Genomic DNA, 18,887 nt, shown 5'->3' on the forward strand with positions numbered 1-18,887 from the left:
CACTGAATTATATATTTGAATGTGGTTAAAAGGGGAAACTTTAAGTTGTATATTTGTTACTAGAATAAAAGTTTAAAAAAACAATTAAAAAACTTTATATTAATTAACAAGTCCTCTAAAAATTTAACTCTTTTAAAATAAATTTGGCACTATCTCTAAAAATATATTTATACACCTAATAACATAGTTTCTAACTACAAGAAGCAAAAATCAGATCTGAAAGGAGAAATAGAGAAATCCACAATTTTAGAGATTTGAACAATGCAATTAACTAAACTCATCTAGTTGATATATAAGACTATACTCAACAATTACAGAATAAACACTCATTTTGAGTGCACATAGAACTCTTCAAACTTTCCATTGGATCCAAGAAGTTCAACAAACCCCAAGAAGAATGAGTGCAAAAATATTTTCAACGGTGCTTGCTTCGGTGGCACATATACTAAAATTGGAACAATACAGAAAAGTTTAGCATGGCCCCTGTGCAAGGATGGTATGCAAATTCGTGAAGTGTTCCATATTTTTGCCAAGCCCTCTATCTTGGGGCTAGCACTTATGGAGCTCATTACGGCAAAGGAGAGGCTAAACCTGCTTGCAATTGTGCCTAAGAGTCTCCCTGAGTACCTCTTTGTTGCTCAGATGTGGCCTTCTCTCTCTAGCTAGTCCAGCTCGGAGGATGAGCTCACTGCCCTTCCCACTATGTGGGTCCTGACTCCCAGGGGTGTAAACCCCCCTGGCAATGCAGGATATGACTCCAGAGGATGAATCTGGACCCAGCATTGTGGGAATGAAAACATCGTCTTGACCAAGAGGAGGATGCAAAATGAAGCAAGATAAGGTTTCAGTGGCTGAGAGATTTTAAACGGAGTCAAGGTCACTTGGGTGGGCATTCGTACACACTATACAGATAACCCTTCTTAGGTTTTAATGTATTGGAATAGCTAGAAGTAAATACCTGAAACTATCAAACTGCAACCCAGTAGCCTTGACTCTTGAAGACGATTGTGTAACTATGTAGCTTACAAGCGGTGACAGTGTGATTGTGAAAACCTTGTGGAGCACACTCCCTTTATCCAGTGTATGGATGGATGAGTAGAAAAATGGGGACAAAAACTAAATGAAAAATAGTGTGGGATGGGGGGGATGATTTGGGTGTTTTTTTTTACTTTTATTTTTTATTTTTATTTTTATACTTTCTGGTACAAGGAAAATGTTCAAAAATAGATTGGTGTGGTGAATGCACAACTATATGATGGTACCATGAACAGTTGATTGTACACCATGGATGATTGTATGGTATGTGAACATATTTCAATAAAACTGAATTTAAAAATATTTCAAAGGCAAAACTTCAGGTACCATTCATTTTCTTTGTTGTGCATGTTTTCTATTTCATTGATTTCTGCTGAAATAGACCACATACTGGGCCCTAAAATAAGTCTTGGCAAATTTAAAATGATTGAAATAATACAAAGTATGTCTCTGACCACAGTGGAGTTAAACTAGAAATGAAAATTAAAAAGATAAACAGAAAATCACGAAACAAAATATGAGGAAACTAAACAGCATACTTCAAAAAACCTCATGGATCAAATAAGACATCACAATAGATAATTAAAATATTTTGGGCAGAATGATACACAAATGTTAATGAAAACACAACATATCAAAATTGCAGGAGTAAGGCATTGTAGTTAAAACATTTTTAGAAGGAAATTTATAGTTTCAAATATCTATTTTAGAAAAGGAATTTTAAAAGCAAAGAACTAAACTTCCATTTGCAGAAGATGGTAAAAGAAGATCACATTAAACCAAAGAAAGAAGTAGAAAAGTAACATTTAAAGTCAAAAGCAGAATCAATGAAGTCAAAAGCTTGTTATTTGAAAATATTTCTGGATTGATTCTTCTTGAGATTTGCTGAGCTTCTTGAATCCAGTGGAGAGTTGCTAGAAAAACTAAGACAATCTTGGAAAAAAATAGTATGGTTGGAGATCTTACAATAAGGCTATAGTTATTAAATTAAGTAGTAGTGCCACAACCCGAGGCCAAATAGATTAATGGGACAGAATAGAGTCCCAAAATAGACCTGCAGACATATGGTAAATTAATTTTTTTTACAATGGCACTGATGTTATCAATGGGAAAAGAAATGTCATTTCAGAAAATAGTTCTGGCAAATTGGATATCTGTGTGAGAAAATATTGACTTTGCCCTCTACATTACAACATACACAAAATCTAATTTGTAATGGGGTCACAAATATAATTATGAATAGTAAAACTATAAAGCTTCCATAAAAAAAATTAGAAGAATATTTTCACAATCTTGCTTTATGCAAAGATTTCTTAGAAAGAAATGATAAATTGGATTTCATAAATAATCATATAAAACATCTGCTCATCATTTGCAATCTATATATGTGACAATCTGAACTCAATTAGAATATATAAAGAATTCCTATTAACCAATCATAAAAGACAATTAACACACTTAAAAAGGGGCAAAAGACTTGAATAGGAATTTCATAAAAGAAGACATCTGAATGCCCTACAAGCACAGGAAATGGTGATCAAAAGTATTAGTAATCAGAAAAATCCAAATTAAAACTGCAAGGAATTACCACAAAAGTAGCTAAAATTAAAAAGATAAGTGAGTGTTTGAGGGATATTGGACAACTGGTAATTCGCTTATATTGCTGGTGGGAGTGTAGCATTTAACAACACGTAACCATTTTAGAAAACTCTTGGACAGTTTCTAAGAAAGTTAACATTTACTTTACTTATGATCTAGCAGTTTAACTTGGATATAGGAATATATCCAAGTCTTATGAATGCATATGTTTGCAGAAGATTTGTGTAAGAATGGTTATGTCTGCTTTATTCATAATAGCCCTAATATAGAAAAAACACAAATATTCATCAATTCAAGAATGAATAAACAGCCAGAATATATTCATTGAATAAAAAAGGATGAACTACTGGTACACAAAACTACATGGATAAATCTTTCAAACATAATTTTAAGTGAAAGATGCCAGACACAAAAGGGTGTGAATTTTATGATTCCTTATGTATAAAATTCAGGAACAGGCAAAATCAACCTGTGGTGATGAAATAAGAATAGTGGTTGCCTTGACGGGGAGGAGTGGTGAAGTTAGTGGGAGTGTTCTCTCGATTGCACGATAGTTACCCTGTTAAACAATTTGTCAAAATGTATTGAGTTGTATACTTAATATACATGTATTTACTATATATAAATTGTGCCTCAATAAAAGTGCTCTTAGAATTTAGATCAGAGACTAGAATCATGTAAAAAAAAAAATTACATGAGCAGGTTGTCTTTGACAGTCAGAATTTTACATTGTTCTTATTTCTCCTTGGAATTATAATTCCATTCCAGCTGCTTCTCAGAATTGTATCCTGTGTGATATAATTTTATGCTTTGAAAGTCTTTTATGATCACCCTATAATATGTCTCTGAAACAAAAAATTCATATAAATTGAAAGTTTAGTTTTCCATGTCTCTTAAGTTTTAAAAATTTTCTTCTGTATTGAGTAATTTTTATAATTATTATTAGTGAACAATTGAAAAAAGATAAATCTATAAATTATTCAGATAGATACCTAAAAAACATAAAAGTAAAATGTCACTGAAGTTGTATCTCTTAGATAGTTGTCTTTGTGGATGACTAAGTGTTACAATGAAATAGGATTCAGCATCAGTTCTGTTCCTATTTTAATGTTATAATTTTTGAGAATTATAAAACCACAGCCACTGGAAAGTGATGGAGGAATCCTGGAAAGAAAAGAACCTGAAAGGGTGATCTTTAAATTCTGTGTGTAAACTCTGTTCCATGTGGGCCAGACTCCATGCAGTTTGGCTAAGGACAAAATAATTTAACTGAGATTGAGGCTACTGACAAGGGATAGAGTTTTCAGTTTAAGCCCAATCAAGTTAATTTTCTGCTAAAACAAAAACAGCAAAAAATCGACATTCCTCAGAGGTCTATAACAAAACCTACAGTCTCTACAACATAATATTCACAGTGTCCAAGATATAATCCCAAGTTATGCAATATATGAAGAAACAGGAAAATGTTCCAGAAAAACTAACTACAAGATGACCAGATGTTGTTCTTAGCAGACAAGTGTTTTAGCAAATCTTAATAATTATGCTCGGTGGTAAAGGAAACTATGCTCATCATGAATGAAAAGAGAAAAAAATTTCACAGAAAAATAGAAAGTATATTAAAAAGAAGCAAATAGAAATCCAAGAATTAAAAAATACAACATTTTTGAAGAAATGACTGGAAGGGCTTAAAAGAAGAGAAATGACAGAGTAGAGTTGGTGAACTTGAAATGATCTGAAGAATGTATAGGAAAAATAATGGAAAAAACAAAACAAAACAAAAACCCAGAGCCCCAGGGATTTACGGGACAATATCAAAAGGTCTAAGATATGTGTAAGCAGAGTTTTTAGAAGATGAGGAAAGAGAGAATATGAGGCATTTTTTTTTAAAAATAATGACCCTAAATTTCCCCAATTAGGTGAAAAACATATATATATATATATTTTCAAGAATTTAATATATATATTCCAGAATTTCAGGGAATCTCAAGCAAGATAAATAAAATTAAAGCCATTCTAGGCTTTAATCATCAAGCTGCTGAAAACCAAAGATAAAGAGAAAATCTTGAAAGCATCTGGGAAATAATGACACATTATAGTTAGGGGAATAACAATTGAATTTACACTGAGTTCTTGTCATAAACAATGGAGGCCAGAAGAGAGTAGAACAATATTTTTACTTTCTTTCTGTCATTTATGTCTCCTACTTGGTGAAAGTAACCCAGATAGCACCCAGATAGCATTACAGTATTGGAAAATGCAGTTTTCAAATTTCTAGCCCCTGTGATTTAGAGACGGCATAGAATGGCGAGAATGATGCTGACTACCAACACAAAGTATCTGGCATAGTTTACCCCTTTGGTTAATCAGCAGCCACATACATCCTTAAAACCCAGTTTAAACTTCTAAACAACAACAATAATACAATGCCTCTGCCTACAATGAAGCAACTGTTCTTTACACAAAGACACCCTCACTCTCCTTCCAAAGTGCAGACTCCCAAAGACTCACCAGTCCTTATATACTTCTCAGGGTGATATTTTTTTTTCTAGTTTAGTCACAATTTCATTTACATAGCCTGCAACTGATGGCTAAATCAATAAATTAACCATCCACCAGTACTCTTTATAAAGAATTAGAAAAAAAAGAATGGGGGGAGGGGAGCCTAGTTAGAATATGCACATGCAGAAGGAAAAAGGAAGTAAGTATGGATGGCTGCTGTTGTCCTCATATTGGTCGTAGTTGCTATTCACAGCTTCCTTCTTTTGCTACCCATTCTGCATTCTCTTTGCTTTCTGTTATTGCCTCAGCAACAGAAGTAACACAAACCTTCAATCCTAAGGAGTCTGAGTATTAGGGTCCTTCCTTTATGTGGTCCTTTACCGGGTTACTGCAATAACTTATACTGTTGGTCATGGGAATCCTAAGTGGCACTGAAGAGGACCCTCTGGATTCCATACTTAGTTCTTCCTTCCCCCATTATTGGTGTACTGCTCAACAACATTGGCTTCCCTTCATCAAGCTTTATCTAACACCATTATTGAGTGCCTAACTTGGCAACAGTAGAAACCAACTCAGAGTTCCTGATATACTATTTCCACCAGTGGCAGATTGATTATATTAGAGCACTTCCATCATAGAGAGGGCAAAGATTTTCTTACTTTCAGCACCTTAATTCATAGGTTTATGGGAATCAAATGTTGTTGATTCCATGCCTTGTATCTATCCTTGTCATTATGACTACTTCATACAGGAGTCTACTGAGCAAGCACTTGGGTGGGTTGGGAAAGAGGATGAATGACATCTATTGAGCATATCATCTTTTCCATATGATTATTGAGATCCTTCTGTATAATTGCTCTTTTATGGGCATTCCCATAGCATATAAATGTCTTCAGGATCTGTCCCAATTCTGATAGATTTAGTTACCCATCTCTTACCCAGACATTATTAGCAATATTCAAATCTCATTCTTTCCAAATCTCTCACATCAAGCTAAATCATTATCTACTCCCCATGAACTGGTGTCAATGCATATTTCTGCCCATCTGTCCTTCCAGGCAGGAGAGACAACCAGATATACTAATCAAAGTTCTGCCCACTGGGTAGACTGCCTTTCCCCATTGTCCTTCATGGCTACTCCTGAGTGAGGCTCTAATGCTGCATCAGTCCACACTGGTGGGTGCCAGAGTGCCCTGTGGAACTATTTGTAAACGAGGTTCGAAATTTTTCTTCTTTGGTTAAATTGGTCATGCAAAACTTCCCATGACGCCATTGATTTGGGTGGAGGAAGGTGCCAGTGCCATAGAGTAAGGAGAGTAGAAGCCTAAGGCACTTGCTCATGCGAGTGTTTTGTGCTTTCAGGACTATTTTGAGCCTGGATCTCTTGGTTCCAAAGGTCTGAGAATTGAGTGAGAGTGACTCTCCATTGTAAGGATTCAAATCAGGCCCCTAGTCACCAGACTTAGAGTTTTTCATATTATATAGAACAGACAATATTTTAGTTATTTCAGATGTAGAGACACTGGTCATTTAGCCACTGTCAAAGATCTCTGCAGATTAAAATATTCTGATCACTGGTTAACAACATGACAACTACCACTGCAGACTTCTACCATGCAGCATCCTAATTGGAATCAGGGAGTCCATTTCGATGATTTCCTCTCCTAGGGTTATTCCCAGGCTGCAGAGGAAGCCATGGCAAGCTTTACAAGGTTGCTGGTGTTCCCTTTATCAATTCTTTTTGCAAGAGGTTTTGGTGAAGGAAATGTGCCCTGGTTCCTCCTGGAGTACTTTGTGGGAGTAGGGTAAGAGGTGATATGCGATCAACCCATTCCAAAATTCTTATTTCTCCAAAGTTTTGGATCCCACCCTCTACAGTATATCAGGGATATTCATCATCTGTTCTTTATTGGATGTAGGCCACTATTGAATCTAGGTTTCAGTTATCCAACCAAATAAACATTTAGGGCCATTCCCAGCTGCTTAACGTAACAGATTGAACCCAAAATTTCTGCTAAGTGTTCCCATATGAATACATTCAAAATTATCCACCAATATGCTCTGTCCTCTCTTGTCTAACACCCTAAGAATCTGTTCCAATATATATTCTCAAGGCTTTTGCTGTCATTAAAAACAGAGTAAAATCTTGACAAAAAATTTGATATGAATATAATAACCTTCTGAGTTACACTTTGTGCTGTTCCCCTGGAACATTCTGGAATTGGACTACAGTTGAGACCCTCGAGTCAATGAGGGATGGTGGGTGAGAATCTTAAGGAGAATTAGCATTGCATGTAAGACAGTTGCCACAGGTGGGGTCATTTCAGGGTCTTCAATGAAGGGAGGGGAATGGAGGCTGCTTCTGTTGGCAAAGGAGGTTACGGGGGGTTTAAGAGATTGAGGTTCTCATCATTGTCTGAATTCACCAACATTTCCCCATTCTAATTATCAGGGACCCCCTCATTCTCCAATCAGTGCCCTAACTGGCATATAAGAGATCTGGAGAAATGGTTTATCCACAAGTTATAATTCCACAATCCAGAGAACCAAATACTTGTTCTGATATTCAGTTTTATTGGTTTCAAGATAAAAAAGATTTTTCTTGTTGTCTGACCTTGCCTTGAGTGAGGAATTTTTCTTCCTATAAGCTTTTCCAGTACAGTCAGTGAGAATAGTCAGTAAAAGAATTTGTAGTCTTTGTTCCCACCATAAAGGTTTATTGCAGCAGTAACTTTTTATTCCAAAGTTTGGCTTTCAATAGACATTTTATTCCAGACAATGACTGCTGATAATTTTAAGCATCCGTTTTGTTATTACATGCCATAAGCTATCGATTCCCATTCTCTGTTGGCTATGATTTCACCACCACATTCAAACTCCATCAGGTCAGATATCCAACACCAGATTTCCATTTTTGAGATTCTGTGTCCCAAAACCACTCCTGATATAAAATACTGTATTAGTTAGTGCACACAGAGGATATCAGAAACTACTGCAGATATTTAAACCTAGAGGAATTTAACACAGATAGTTATAAAATGGTTGGAGGGGTTGGAAGAAGGAGAAAAAAGAGCACATATTACCCTCTATAGGGAAGCCTCTACTCTCCCTATGGAGCCACACTCATCGTGTTTCTACAACCCTACTTTGCAGGCCCTACTTTGCAGGCCCAACCGCTACAGGAGATAGAAAATATCAGCTGCTGCCTCCAATGGAGTGTGAGTGCAGAGCTAGTCTGCTACTGCTGCCACCATTACCATATCTAAAAGAAAACAATACTTCTGTATTCATTTTTTTTCCTAATCTCTGTTATATGATTCTTACTGCCAAAACCTAAAATGGACCCCTGCTTGCCAGGGAGTCTGGGAAATAAGGTTTCCAGGCTTTTGGCCCCTGTGATGCAGGAAGACTTTAGAAGGATAGAGATGATGCTGAGAACTAACAAAAAATACCAAGTACTCCTTTATTTTGCAAAGTGGGAAAAGGACATTTGAGAAAGGGAAGAGGAGAAAGGAATTTGGGGGAACATCAGTATTAGTAACTGCTATATAAGAATTGATGATTTGGAAATAGAGTCCCTAAAATGATCTGTTATATGTAACTTGGAAATTTGGAAGACCATGGATTTAGGCTTTAAAATTGCCAGTGAACATATACCCTTCAACTAACTTCCTCAGGGCTCCCTTGACCTCCTTGTTTCTCAGACTGTAGATGATGGGGTTCAACATGGGGGTCATAACACAGAAGAGCACAGAGACCAGGATGTCCATGTCCAGTGAGTAACCTTCACTGGGCCGGTCATAGTTGAAGTTGGCCATTCCATAGAAGACGACCACCACAGTGAGGTGGGAGGCACAGGTAGAGAAGGCTTTGCTCCTGCCCTGAGCAGAGGAAATCCTAAGGATGGTGGAGATGATGAGTATGTAGGACACTGCGGTAAACAGGCAGGGACTCAGGCCAATGGTGGCACTGGCCGCGTGGAGCACAGACTCATTGACAGAGGTGTCTGAGCAGGAGAGCTTCAGGAGCAGTGGGATGTCACAGAGAAAGTGGCTGATCTGGTTGGGCCCACACAGGGTGAGGGTGACTGTCAGCACTGTGTGTGTCATGGAATTGACCAGCCCACACAGCCAGGACCCAGTCACCAAACACACACAGACCTTCACACTCATGAGGACTGGATATTGAAGAGGGTGGCAAATGGCTACATAGCGGTCATAAGCCATAGCAGCCAATAATAGACATTCAGTGCTAGCACAGGTAACAAGGAAGAAGATCTGGGAGAGGCAGCCCTCGTATGAGATGGTCTTCCTCTCTCGGAAGAAGTTTACCAGCATGACTGGGACGGTGGTGGATGTGTAGCAGATGTCCAGGAAGCTCAGGTTGCTGAGGAAATAATACATTGGAGTGTGAAGGGCAAGGCTGACCCTGGCGGCCATTATTATGAGGATGTTCCCCAGGAGGGTTGTCAGGTAAATGACCAGGAAGATCAGGAAAAACAGCCCCTGTAGTTTGGGGTGGTTGGAAAATCCCAAGAAGATGAATTCAGTGACATCTGTTTGATTGTTCATTTCAAAGACTGTCACAGCTACAAAACAAAGCGAAAAAAGCAACCACAATGAGATTGTATGGAGGATACCTCAAATGGGTTTGTGAACTTGCGGGGCCATGTCAAATTACATTGGACATAGAGCAGCCTGGGCAGTGGAGGGGAGGTGTGCAGGGGTGCCTTCAGGGAGACCTCGAATTCTCACTCAGCAGACCTAGAGAGCTCAGGCTCAGGAGCTCCTGCATGGATTTGCATGGCCAGTTGTGGGTGGGAATAAATGGAGACTTGGATAAAACTTGCTAAAACCTGCTAACCCCTGTGTTAGAGTGAGCTCATTTTTAACTGGCTTTTCAACATCTGCCTACTAATATATTATATCACTGCATCAAATTCTTTTAAAAACCTTATTTTTTCTGGGTAATTAATTTTCATTGCAAAAAGTTAAGAAAATTCAGAAAGGAAAATAAAAGAATTAAACCACCCACAGAATCAATGCTACCTTTTAGTGTATTCCATTCTAGTCTTTTTAAAATACACGTTAATTTTAATCTTTACTTTTACCTTTAAAATATTGAGAATGCAATTTCCGAAGGATGCATTTTATTCCATCATACAAAATGAATTTAAGCTCTCCCCTTCCTTTGACTGAAATTTAGATTGTTTCCATTCCTTTTACTGTTATGAATACTTCCATGCATATATATATGTGACCATGCTGATTATTTCTTCAGATAAAGTTTGAAATATATTAATTTTACTTTTCTCAGAGGAACATTTTTCTTTTCAGGGTTTATAAGGTAGGAGAAAATTTTACCAATCACACGTACCTAAGCATGTTTTCTCATCAAGGTAAATTTTATTAAACCATGATTTTTTTCTCAAACATTACATGTTCCTGAAAAAAATAACTGGTACATCCACCTACTTTTGATTAAGCTATACTATCTAATAATGAACCATTTTTGAAAAATGCAATTTCTGTTTTTCTTTCAATCTTGACAGTGAGATGATATCATAGAAAGAGTGGATCACTGAGCCAGGTAGATGTGGATTCAAATTCTATTCTAACATTTACTAGACTAGGGGTAAGCAAGCTGATCTCTCTGCCTCTCAATTTGCTCATTATATTCTGATATTAGTAGTGCCTATTTTACAGTAGCTGGAAAAAGTAACATAAGATAATATAAGTAATATGCATGGTATATTATAGGTGCTCAATGCACCTTATTTTGGTATGAAAATCCCCTTCTACCCCTACTGTACTTTTATCATGAATGGATATTGAATTTTGTTGAATGTTTTTTCTGCATCAAGATAATATATGTATTCTCTTATTAATTTGTCAATACAGTAAATTATATTGATTGATTTTTTTAAACAAAGCAAACACCATTTCCCTTAATGAAGGACTTTTCAAGTCCTTTAATATGCCAGAATGCATTGTCAATCTTTACAAGAGGGCTATAATTGACATTATCTCCCAAAGAAGCATTTCCCAAGGAACCCTTTTTATGGAGCAACTCTTGTGACTGGGGTTCCAAAGAACAAACTTTTGGTAATACTGATCCTGAATAAAACAGGCTCTTAAAACCTCATGATGGGAGAGAAACTTACTAGGGCGGGGGTTTTAAAGTTAGACTTTTACTTCAAAACATGTACAAGATGCCTACAGTCTCCATAGTTAAAGTGAATTAAGAAATGCTAAACTAGAAAGACTACTCCTTCTTGGCATATTTGTTATCCTTTGGAAGATATTACAGGGGGAAACTGACAGAGTGGGAGAAGTTGGTGTGGATGGAAATGGAGAATCAAAACTGAGAAAGCCTTGGATCAGGTGTTCAATGATTATAATGACTCATTTCTTTTCATCCCAGGGTAAAATCACAAACCACTATGATTATTTTACACTATGGCAAAAGAAAAAAAAAATCTGTGTGCAGGAAATGGCCCCATGATTAATAAAATTTCACAAGCCAGTCACACATACTGTACAATCATCCAAAATGCACTATCAATTGCCTACAGTACCATCATACAGCTGTGCATCCATTATTACAGAAAAGAAATAAAAACAAAAAAGAAAACTCAAATCCTTCCATACCCCTAACCACAGCCCCTTCATTATTGACTCATAGTATTAGTATAGTACATTTGTTACTGTTGATGAAAGAATGTTAAAATACTACTAACTGTAGTACATAGTTTGCAATAGGTTTGTATTTCCCTATACCCCTCTATTATTAGTTATAGTGTCATACATTTGTTCTAGTTCATGAAAGAGATTTCTAACATTTGTATAGTTAATCATGGACATTGTCCACCACAAGATTCACTGTTTTATACATTCCCATCTTTTAACCATCAACTTTCCTTCTGGTGACATATGTGACTCTAATCTTCCCCTTTCCAGCACATTCACACACCATTCAGCACCATTAGTTATTCTCACAATAACCTGCTGTCGTCACGTTTGTCCATTTCCAAACACTTAAGTTCAACCTAGTTAAATATTCTGTTCATAATAAGCAACCGCTCCCCATTCTTTAGCCTCGTTCTATAACCTGGTAACTTATATTTCATGTCTATGAGTTTGCATATTATAACTAGTTCCTATCAGTGAGACCCTGCAATATTTGTCCTTATATGTCTGTCTTATTTCATTCAATATAGTGCCCTCAAGGTTTCTTCCTCAACCCATTTTTTAAAGACGGTTTTGTTCACTGACTATACATTCTGTCCCAAGTAAACAATCAATGGTTCCATGTATAATCATGTATTTATGCATTTACCACCACCATCTTCTTCAAAGAAGGAGGAAGAGTCATAGAAAGTAGAGAGACAAAATAAAAATAAAAAGAATGAAAAAAACTGACAGCTAAAAATCAACAAAATGAAAAATGGAATTAAACTAAAGTACAATAAGAGAGTCAGACAACATCACATGCCAGGAGTCCCATACCCCTCCCTTATATCCCCCTCTTATAGGCATTTAGCTTTGGTATATTGCCTGTGTTACATTAAAGGAAGCATAATAAAATGTTTCTGTTAACCATAGTCTCTAGTTTGCATTCATTGTATTTTTCCCCAATACCACCCCGTTTTTAATACCTTGCAAGGTTTACATAAATTTGTTCTTCCTCATGTAAAAACATATTTGTACATTTTATCACAATTGTTGAACACTCTAGGTTTCACTGAGTTATACAGTCCCAGTCTTTATCTTTTGTCTTTCCTTCTGATGTCCCACATGCTCCTAAACTTCCTCTTTCAACCATATTCACAGTCATCTTTGTTCAATGTACTAACCTTGTTGTGCTACCATCATCCAAAATTGTGTTCCATACCTTTCACTCCTGTCTTTTCCTATCTGTCTGTAGCACTCCCTTTAGTATTTCCTGTAGAGCAGGTATCTTGTTCACAAACACTCTCATTGTCTGTTTGTCAGAGAATATTTTAAACTTTCCCTCAAAATTGAAGGACAGTTTTGCTGGATATAGGATTCTTGGTTGGTGGTTTTTCTCTTTCAGTATCTTAAATGTATCACACCACTTCCTTCTTGTCTCCATTGTTCCTACTGAGAAATCCACACATAGGCTTATCAAGCTTCCTTTGTATGTGATGGATCACTTTTCTCTTGCTACTTTCAGGATACTCTCTTTGTCTTTGAAGTTTGATAATCTGATTATTAAGTGTCTTGGCATAGGTCTATTCAAATCTATTCTGTTTGGGGTACGCTAAACTTCTTGGATCTCTAATTTTATGTTTTTCATAAGAGATGGGAAATTTTCATTGATTATTTCCTTTACTATTGCTTCTGCCCCTTTTCCCTTCTTTCTCCTTCTGGGATACAAATGACATGTACATTCATGAGTTTCATGTTGTCTGTAATTCCCTGAGACGTTGCTCATATTTTTCCATTCTTTTTCCTATCTATTCTTCTGTATGTAGGATTTCAAGTGTTTTGTTCTTCAGTGCCTGAGTGTTTTCTTCTGCCCCTTGAACTCTGCTGTTGTATGTCTCCATTGTGTTTTTCATCTCTTGTGTTGTGTCTTTCATTTCCATAGATTCTGCCAGTAGTTTTTTCAAACTTTTGATTTCTACCTTATGTTCACCCAGTGTTTTCTTTATATCCTTCATCTCTTTTTACATATATTTCCTGAATTCATTGATTTTGTTTTTTATTTAATTTAGCATATTTCTTTGAAAATCTTTAATTGATTGTTTCATTAATGTGAAACAATATCTCAATTGTATCTTAATTGAGGTGTAAGTTTGTTCCTTTGACTGGGCTGTATCTTCATTTTCCCTAATGTAATTAGTAGTTTTCTGTTGTCTAGACATCTGGTTTCCTTAATTACCCAATCGAATTTTCCCTGATCAGACTGGGTTCAGGTCTCAGAGTACAGATATATTTAGAATCAAGTTTCCCTAAGGGTGTGTCTTAGGAGATTATTGGACTTTCCTGTGAGGTCTCTAGCCACTGTGCCTTCCCTAACCTGCCCAGCAGGTGACACTTGTCAGCCTGTCACTCCCAACTGGTATAAACAGCTGTGGCTCCTTTAATTCTTAGTTTAGGTTGTTTTAGGTTTTGGGGTCTGAATTCTGAGTGGAGGGAGGGCCTTGAGCTGGACCCCACCTCCCTCTTCTCAGAGAAGAAACACCCCCTAGGGAGTTCTCTTCTGCATTTGAATAGCTCCTTTGTCTCTCTCTGACTCTGTCAACTCCACCCCTATGTGGTTCAGAGTGTTGTGAACTGAAAATGGCTGTGGCTCTCTCCACTTAGCCACTCAGGTTGAGAGAAAGAAAAAGGGAAAGAAAGCCCCTTTTCAGAGCCAGTCCATGGCTCCCCAGTTTTACCTGTCAGTCAGATACTGCACTCAGTCTTTTGGGCTCCCTTTCCCAGGGCACAGGTGTTTTCTGGCTCTCTAAGGTCAGTCTCTAAAAGTGTCTGTATTTTTCCTTCTTTTATTTTTAATTAATTTTTTTTCCATCAGCCCCACTTCCTCTACACTGGGAGTGACCTCAGGGTCTTTTCTGCTTGTTAGGGGTTTGTCTATGTTTGTAGCTTGTATTCAGTAGTCCACATATGTTAATTAAAACCCCAGTTTGAGCTGGGCTGAGCTATTGCTGGCTCTGAGAATGCTGCTTTCTCCTACAGTGAGGTTTTGCAGCTCAGCCTGCCGTAGGGGAAGAGGGCTCCCATTGCGGTTCTGCAGTTTTTACATAAAGATTTTATGCTGCGACCTCAACATTCCACCCAATCCAGGCTGGTGTATGATGTGTGGACAGTCATGGTTGTCCCGGAGTAGTTATTCCAGATTATTTACTAGTTGTTCTTGATTGTCCATTAGCTGCTCCAGGGGACTAACTAAATTCCACATCTCTCTATGCTGCCACCTTAACTTCTACTCTTTTCATCTTTTTTACTGTGTTTTCTATTTCCAGCATTTCCATTTGATCCTTCCTTAAGGTTTCCATCTCTCCTGAAATTACCTGTTTGATCTTGCATGTTGTCTACTTTTCTTTTAAAGCCTGTAACTTATTAATCATAGTTATTTTAAATTCCCTTTAAATTCCCACATAAATTCACTATATGTAAAGTGGTATAATATTATATAAAAGCAGTCTCATTAAGCAAAATTTATTTTGTTATCCCTATGGTGGCAACAACAAAATTTACAGGAAGATACAAATAATAAGTCTATAAAGGAGATAAGATGGAAGCAAAAAATACTCAGTTAACCACACAGAAGACAATTCCCTGTATGATAGTTTTAACATCCCTGTCATCTCTGACTCTCATTCTGATGTTTGTTTTGTCTCTTCAGACTTTTCCTTTTCATTTCTTGTGCTAATATATACATAGCACAAAATTCCCCACTTTAGTCATTTTTAAGTGTATACTTCAGAAGGATTACTTACATTCACAATGGTGTGTTACCCCAACCATCATCCATCACCTCGACTTTTTCTTGACCCCAAACAGAAACTCTGTACCTATTAAGCAATATCTCCCCATCATCTCCTTCCATAGGCCCCTGGTAACCTCTAGTTTACTTTCTAACTCTATAAATTTGCTTATTCTAGATATTTCATATTAGTGGGATCATTTAATATTTGTCCTTTTGAGTCTGTCTTATTTCATTCAACATAATGCTTTCAAGTTTCATCTAGGTTGTAGCATATATCAGAACTTCATTCCTTTTTTTATGTTGACAGACTGTATTTTCCTTACTATTTTGCATGCTTTATAACTTTTGTTGAAAATTGGTCATATTCTATAGAACAATAGATACTGAGGTATAATTACTTTTGGCTTGGGGATAAACATGCCTTTCCTTTTGCTAGACTTATAGTGTTGCTGTTTGTGTTAATCTAATCAGGAGTTGGGCTGAGTTGGACATTTTTTGTTGGTGTGGTCACCCCAATGTACCATAGGCTTCAACTTTCTCTGGTAATACCTTGTCTTTAGGGTATGGGCTAGTACCCACATTTCTGTTCCCTGCTTGACTTTGAGTCTTCCCTTTGCACTGTTCTCCAGAGATAATGTGTTTGTTGAAGATATCCCAGCTGTCTGCCACAGTTACTTTTACTCAATGATTATTAGTGGGCTAGTGGGGTACTGGGGAAGGGAGTTCTCTGATATTCTAGTTAAACCTCAGCCTTAGATATTGTGAACCTGGGACTTCGGCGAGTGGCTTTCACAAATGATCCTGTCCCCTCCTGCAACTGTAGTGTTGGGACTGGCTTGTATTTGTTCCTCTTCCTGATGGGAAGAACATATTTTTGCCCATTCTCTTGCCCAGCTGCAGTGGGTTTCCACAGTTCCCTAACATGACAGGTTTTCTGTCCTTTTTTTTTTGCTCTTACCCCTGCAGATCACAGCATTTATTCTGTAGGATAATTACAGAAAATGGGTCTGGGAGGAGTTTTAGCAGTGGCCGTTGTCCTCTTTCCTTCAGGCAGCACCATTAGAGAAGCTTTCTCATAATGTGTCCTGGTCTTCCCTGTAACCGTCTGATGGGGTTCACAGAGGAAAATCAAGACAGTGCAATCCCTGTCATGTCTATGTCCCCTGAGGCTTCAACTCTCACGGTAGCCCACGAGTAGGCTTTAGCCATTCATTTGAAAGTTTTAGCTGAGTCTTCTTATCACCATAGGTTGGCATCTGCTGGGTTTTGCCCCAAGTGAAAAATGTGTGGGTCCTCTTGTGTGCTGTCTCCCCAGGTTTATGTTTACATGTTTGTGTTAAGACTTCAATTCTCTGATGGGTTAATAAAAAGTCATTAACTTGCATTATGTCCAACTTTTTTGTTGTAATGATGAGAGAAACACACTTTCCAGCTCTTTAAATCTCTAAGCTGAAACTCAAAGTCTACACAATCACTTTTGAAATGATAGGGCTGTTTCTAGTAAAGTTAAACATATTTATTATATGACCCAGCAATTCCACTCCTAGGCATATACTTAAGAAAAATAAATGCACATGTTCACGAAAGACTTGCATGAAAATGTTCAAAACAGATTTATTCATAATAGCTCAAATAATGTGCCCAGCAACAGGGAATGGATAAAAATTGTGATACATTCATACAGTGGATAACTACACAGTTATTAAAAATGGAAATTACTGATACATATAACCACATTAATGAATCTAAAAGCATTTTGTTAAATGAAAGAATTCAAACATTAAAGAATATATTATACTGCATGTTTCCACTTAAATTAATTTCAAAAACAGGCAAAAGGAATCTATGGTAATCAAGTGAAAATAGTGGTTACTTCTAAGGGAGTGAGATTGACCTGAAAGGATCATGAAGTAATTTTTTGGGATGATGAAAATATTCTATATCTTGATTTTGATAGTTAATATATGTATGTAAACATTCATTGACATTTACACTCAAAATTTGTTCATCTTACTGAACACGAATCATAAATTTTCATCACAGGAATGGTCAGAGAGAGACTTAAATATTTTTTAGGGTAGTAAGACTAAGTATTTCTTGTTCCATTTTTGTGTCTATTTCTTTTCTACAGCACTTACAGCTCAGTACCTTATTACCTTTTACAAATCATATCTACTCACTCTCCTTAAATGCTTTATTTGTAGGAGTAAAACTAATTGGTGGGCACATGTGTACTGGGTCACAGGGGAAAAGCCAAGCTTACAATAAATTCATGTGTGTGTATGTGTGTGTGTGTGTGTGTGTGTGTGTTATTGTGGGTAGGGGAACTATGTGTGAAAGCACTGTCCCATAGGCAGAGGGATGGCAAGTTGGCCTCCAAGGCATTGGTTGCACATATCCCAAGTAAAAGGGAACGTTTCGCTCTATACAGGGATGAGCAAGCAAGCTCATGGGGACTGGGTTTGCCCTAATGGCTGCAGGAGAAAAGACCCTGAGGTCTCTGGAACACTAGTGAACTTCTCTTCCAGAAGCTGATTTGCTGCTCTGCTCTCGATGCTGCTGGCAGCCCCCTCACTTGCAGCAGCATCTCCTATCCCTGGAGCTTCCTGCTAGTTTGCAAGAATCTGGTGGAGCAAATCTGTCTGGTTGCTGCCAAGCTCTAGAAGATTAATTTGAGGAGCCAGGTTCAAGCAGGACCTCATTACTACTCCAGGAGATGCAGCAGGGAATCATTTACCCTTGGGGCACGGGAGTGGGATGTGGGAGAAAGTGTCAAGCGTGCCGGCTGAACAAAGTGATTGGGGATAAAAATAACTGAGTAGTCATGCAACAGGAATCTCAGTCAATATCCTCTCACCCCCTCCACCCCCTCCTTGGACAAGCAGGGAGCCATACGTCTGCCTTGAAGCCAGGCTTTGTGTGCGAATGGGCAGGACTGGCTGCAAAGTATCAACCACAGACTTTATTCTAGGTGAAGGCAGACTGGAAGCAGAAAACATCGGGAGGGACATAGCCTGGGTTTGAGACAACTGGAGACTTTAAGAAACTGATAAAAAATCTATACATACAGAGAAGGTTCATACACCTATGCAGGAGTAAAGTACACCTATTTTGTACATGTATTTTCAAAGGGGTCATGTAAGTGTGAAACCCAGCCCCAGAGGCCCTTATAGTCCATATGCTTTAGGTCAAACACCTATGATTTGTCCAAGAGAATAGTGTGAGAGCCAGAAAAAGATCACAATGAGATGGTCTATAACTGAAGATGTAGGGTTTTGGGAGCTTGGAGAAAA

General features: G+C 37.5%; 1 protein-coding gene and 1 non-coding gene across 2 annotated transcripts; one reads left to right on the forward strand and one right to left on the reverse strand.

Annotated features, from left to right (window-relative positions):
* The first annotated feature begins 421 nt into the window (after window positions 1-421).
* Window positions 422-528, forward strand: LOC119528243. The gene has a single exon (XR_005215564.1). It is a non-coding gene; the product is annotated as a U6 spliceosomal RNA (small nuclear RNA).
* Window positions 529-8,759: 8,231 nt separating this feature from the next.
* LOC119513123 (olfactory receptor 5V1-like) lies at window positions 8,760-15,191 on the reverse strand. Its single transcript, XM_037808030.1, has 2 exons — window positions 15,176-15,191; window positions 8,760-9,721 (listed from the first exon to the last, which is right to left on the reverse strand). The coding sequence occupies exons 1-2, from the start codon at window positions 15,189-15,191 to the stop codon at window positions 8,760-8,762; spliced, it is 978 nt and encodes a 325-aa protein (XP_037663958.1).
* Between the last annotated feature and the right edge of the window lie 3,696 nt (window positions 15,192-18,887).

The sequence above is a fragment of the Choloepus didactylus genome, chromosome 2 (assembly GCF_015220235.1).
Source record: "Choloepus didactylus isolate mChoDid1 chromosome 2, mChoDid1.pri, whole genome shotgun sequence".
Taxonomy (NCBI): domain Eukaryota; kingdom Metazoa; phylum Chordata; class Mammalia; order Pilosa; family Megalonychidae; genus Choloepus; species Choloepus didactylus.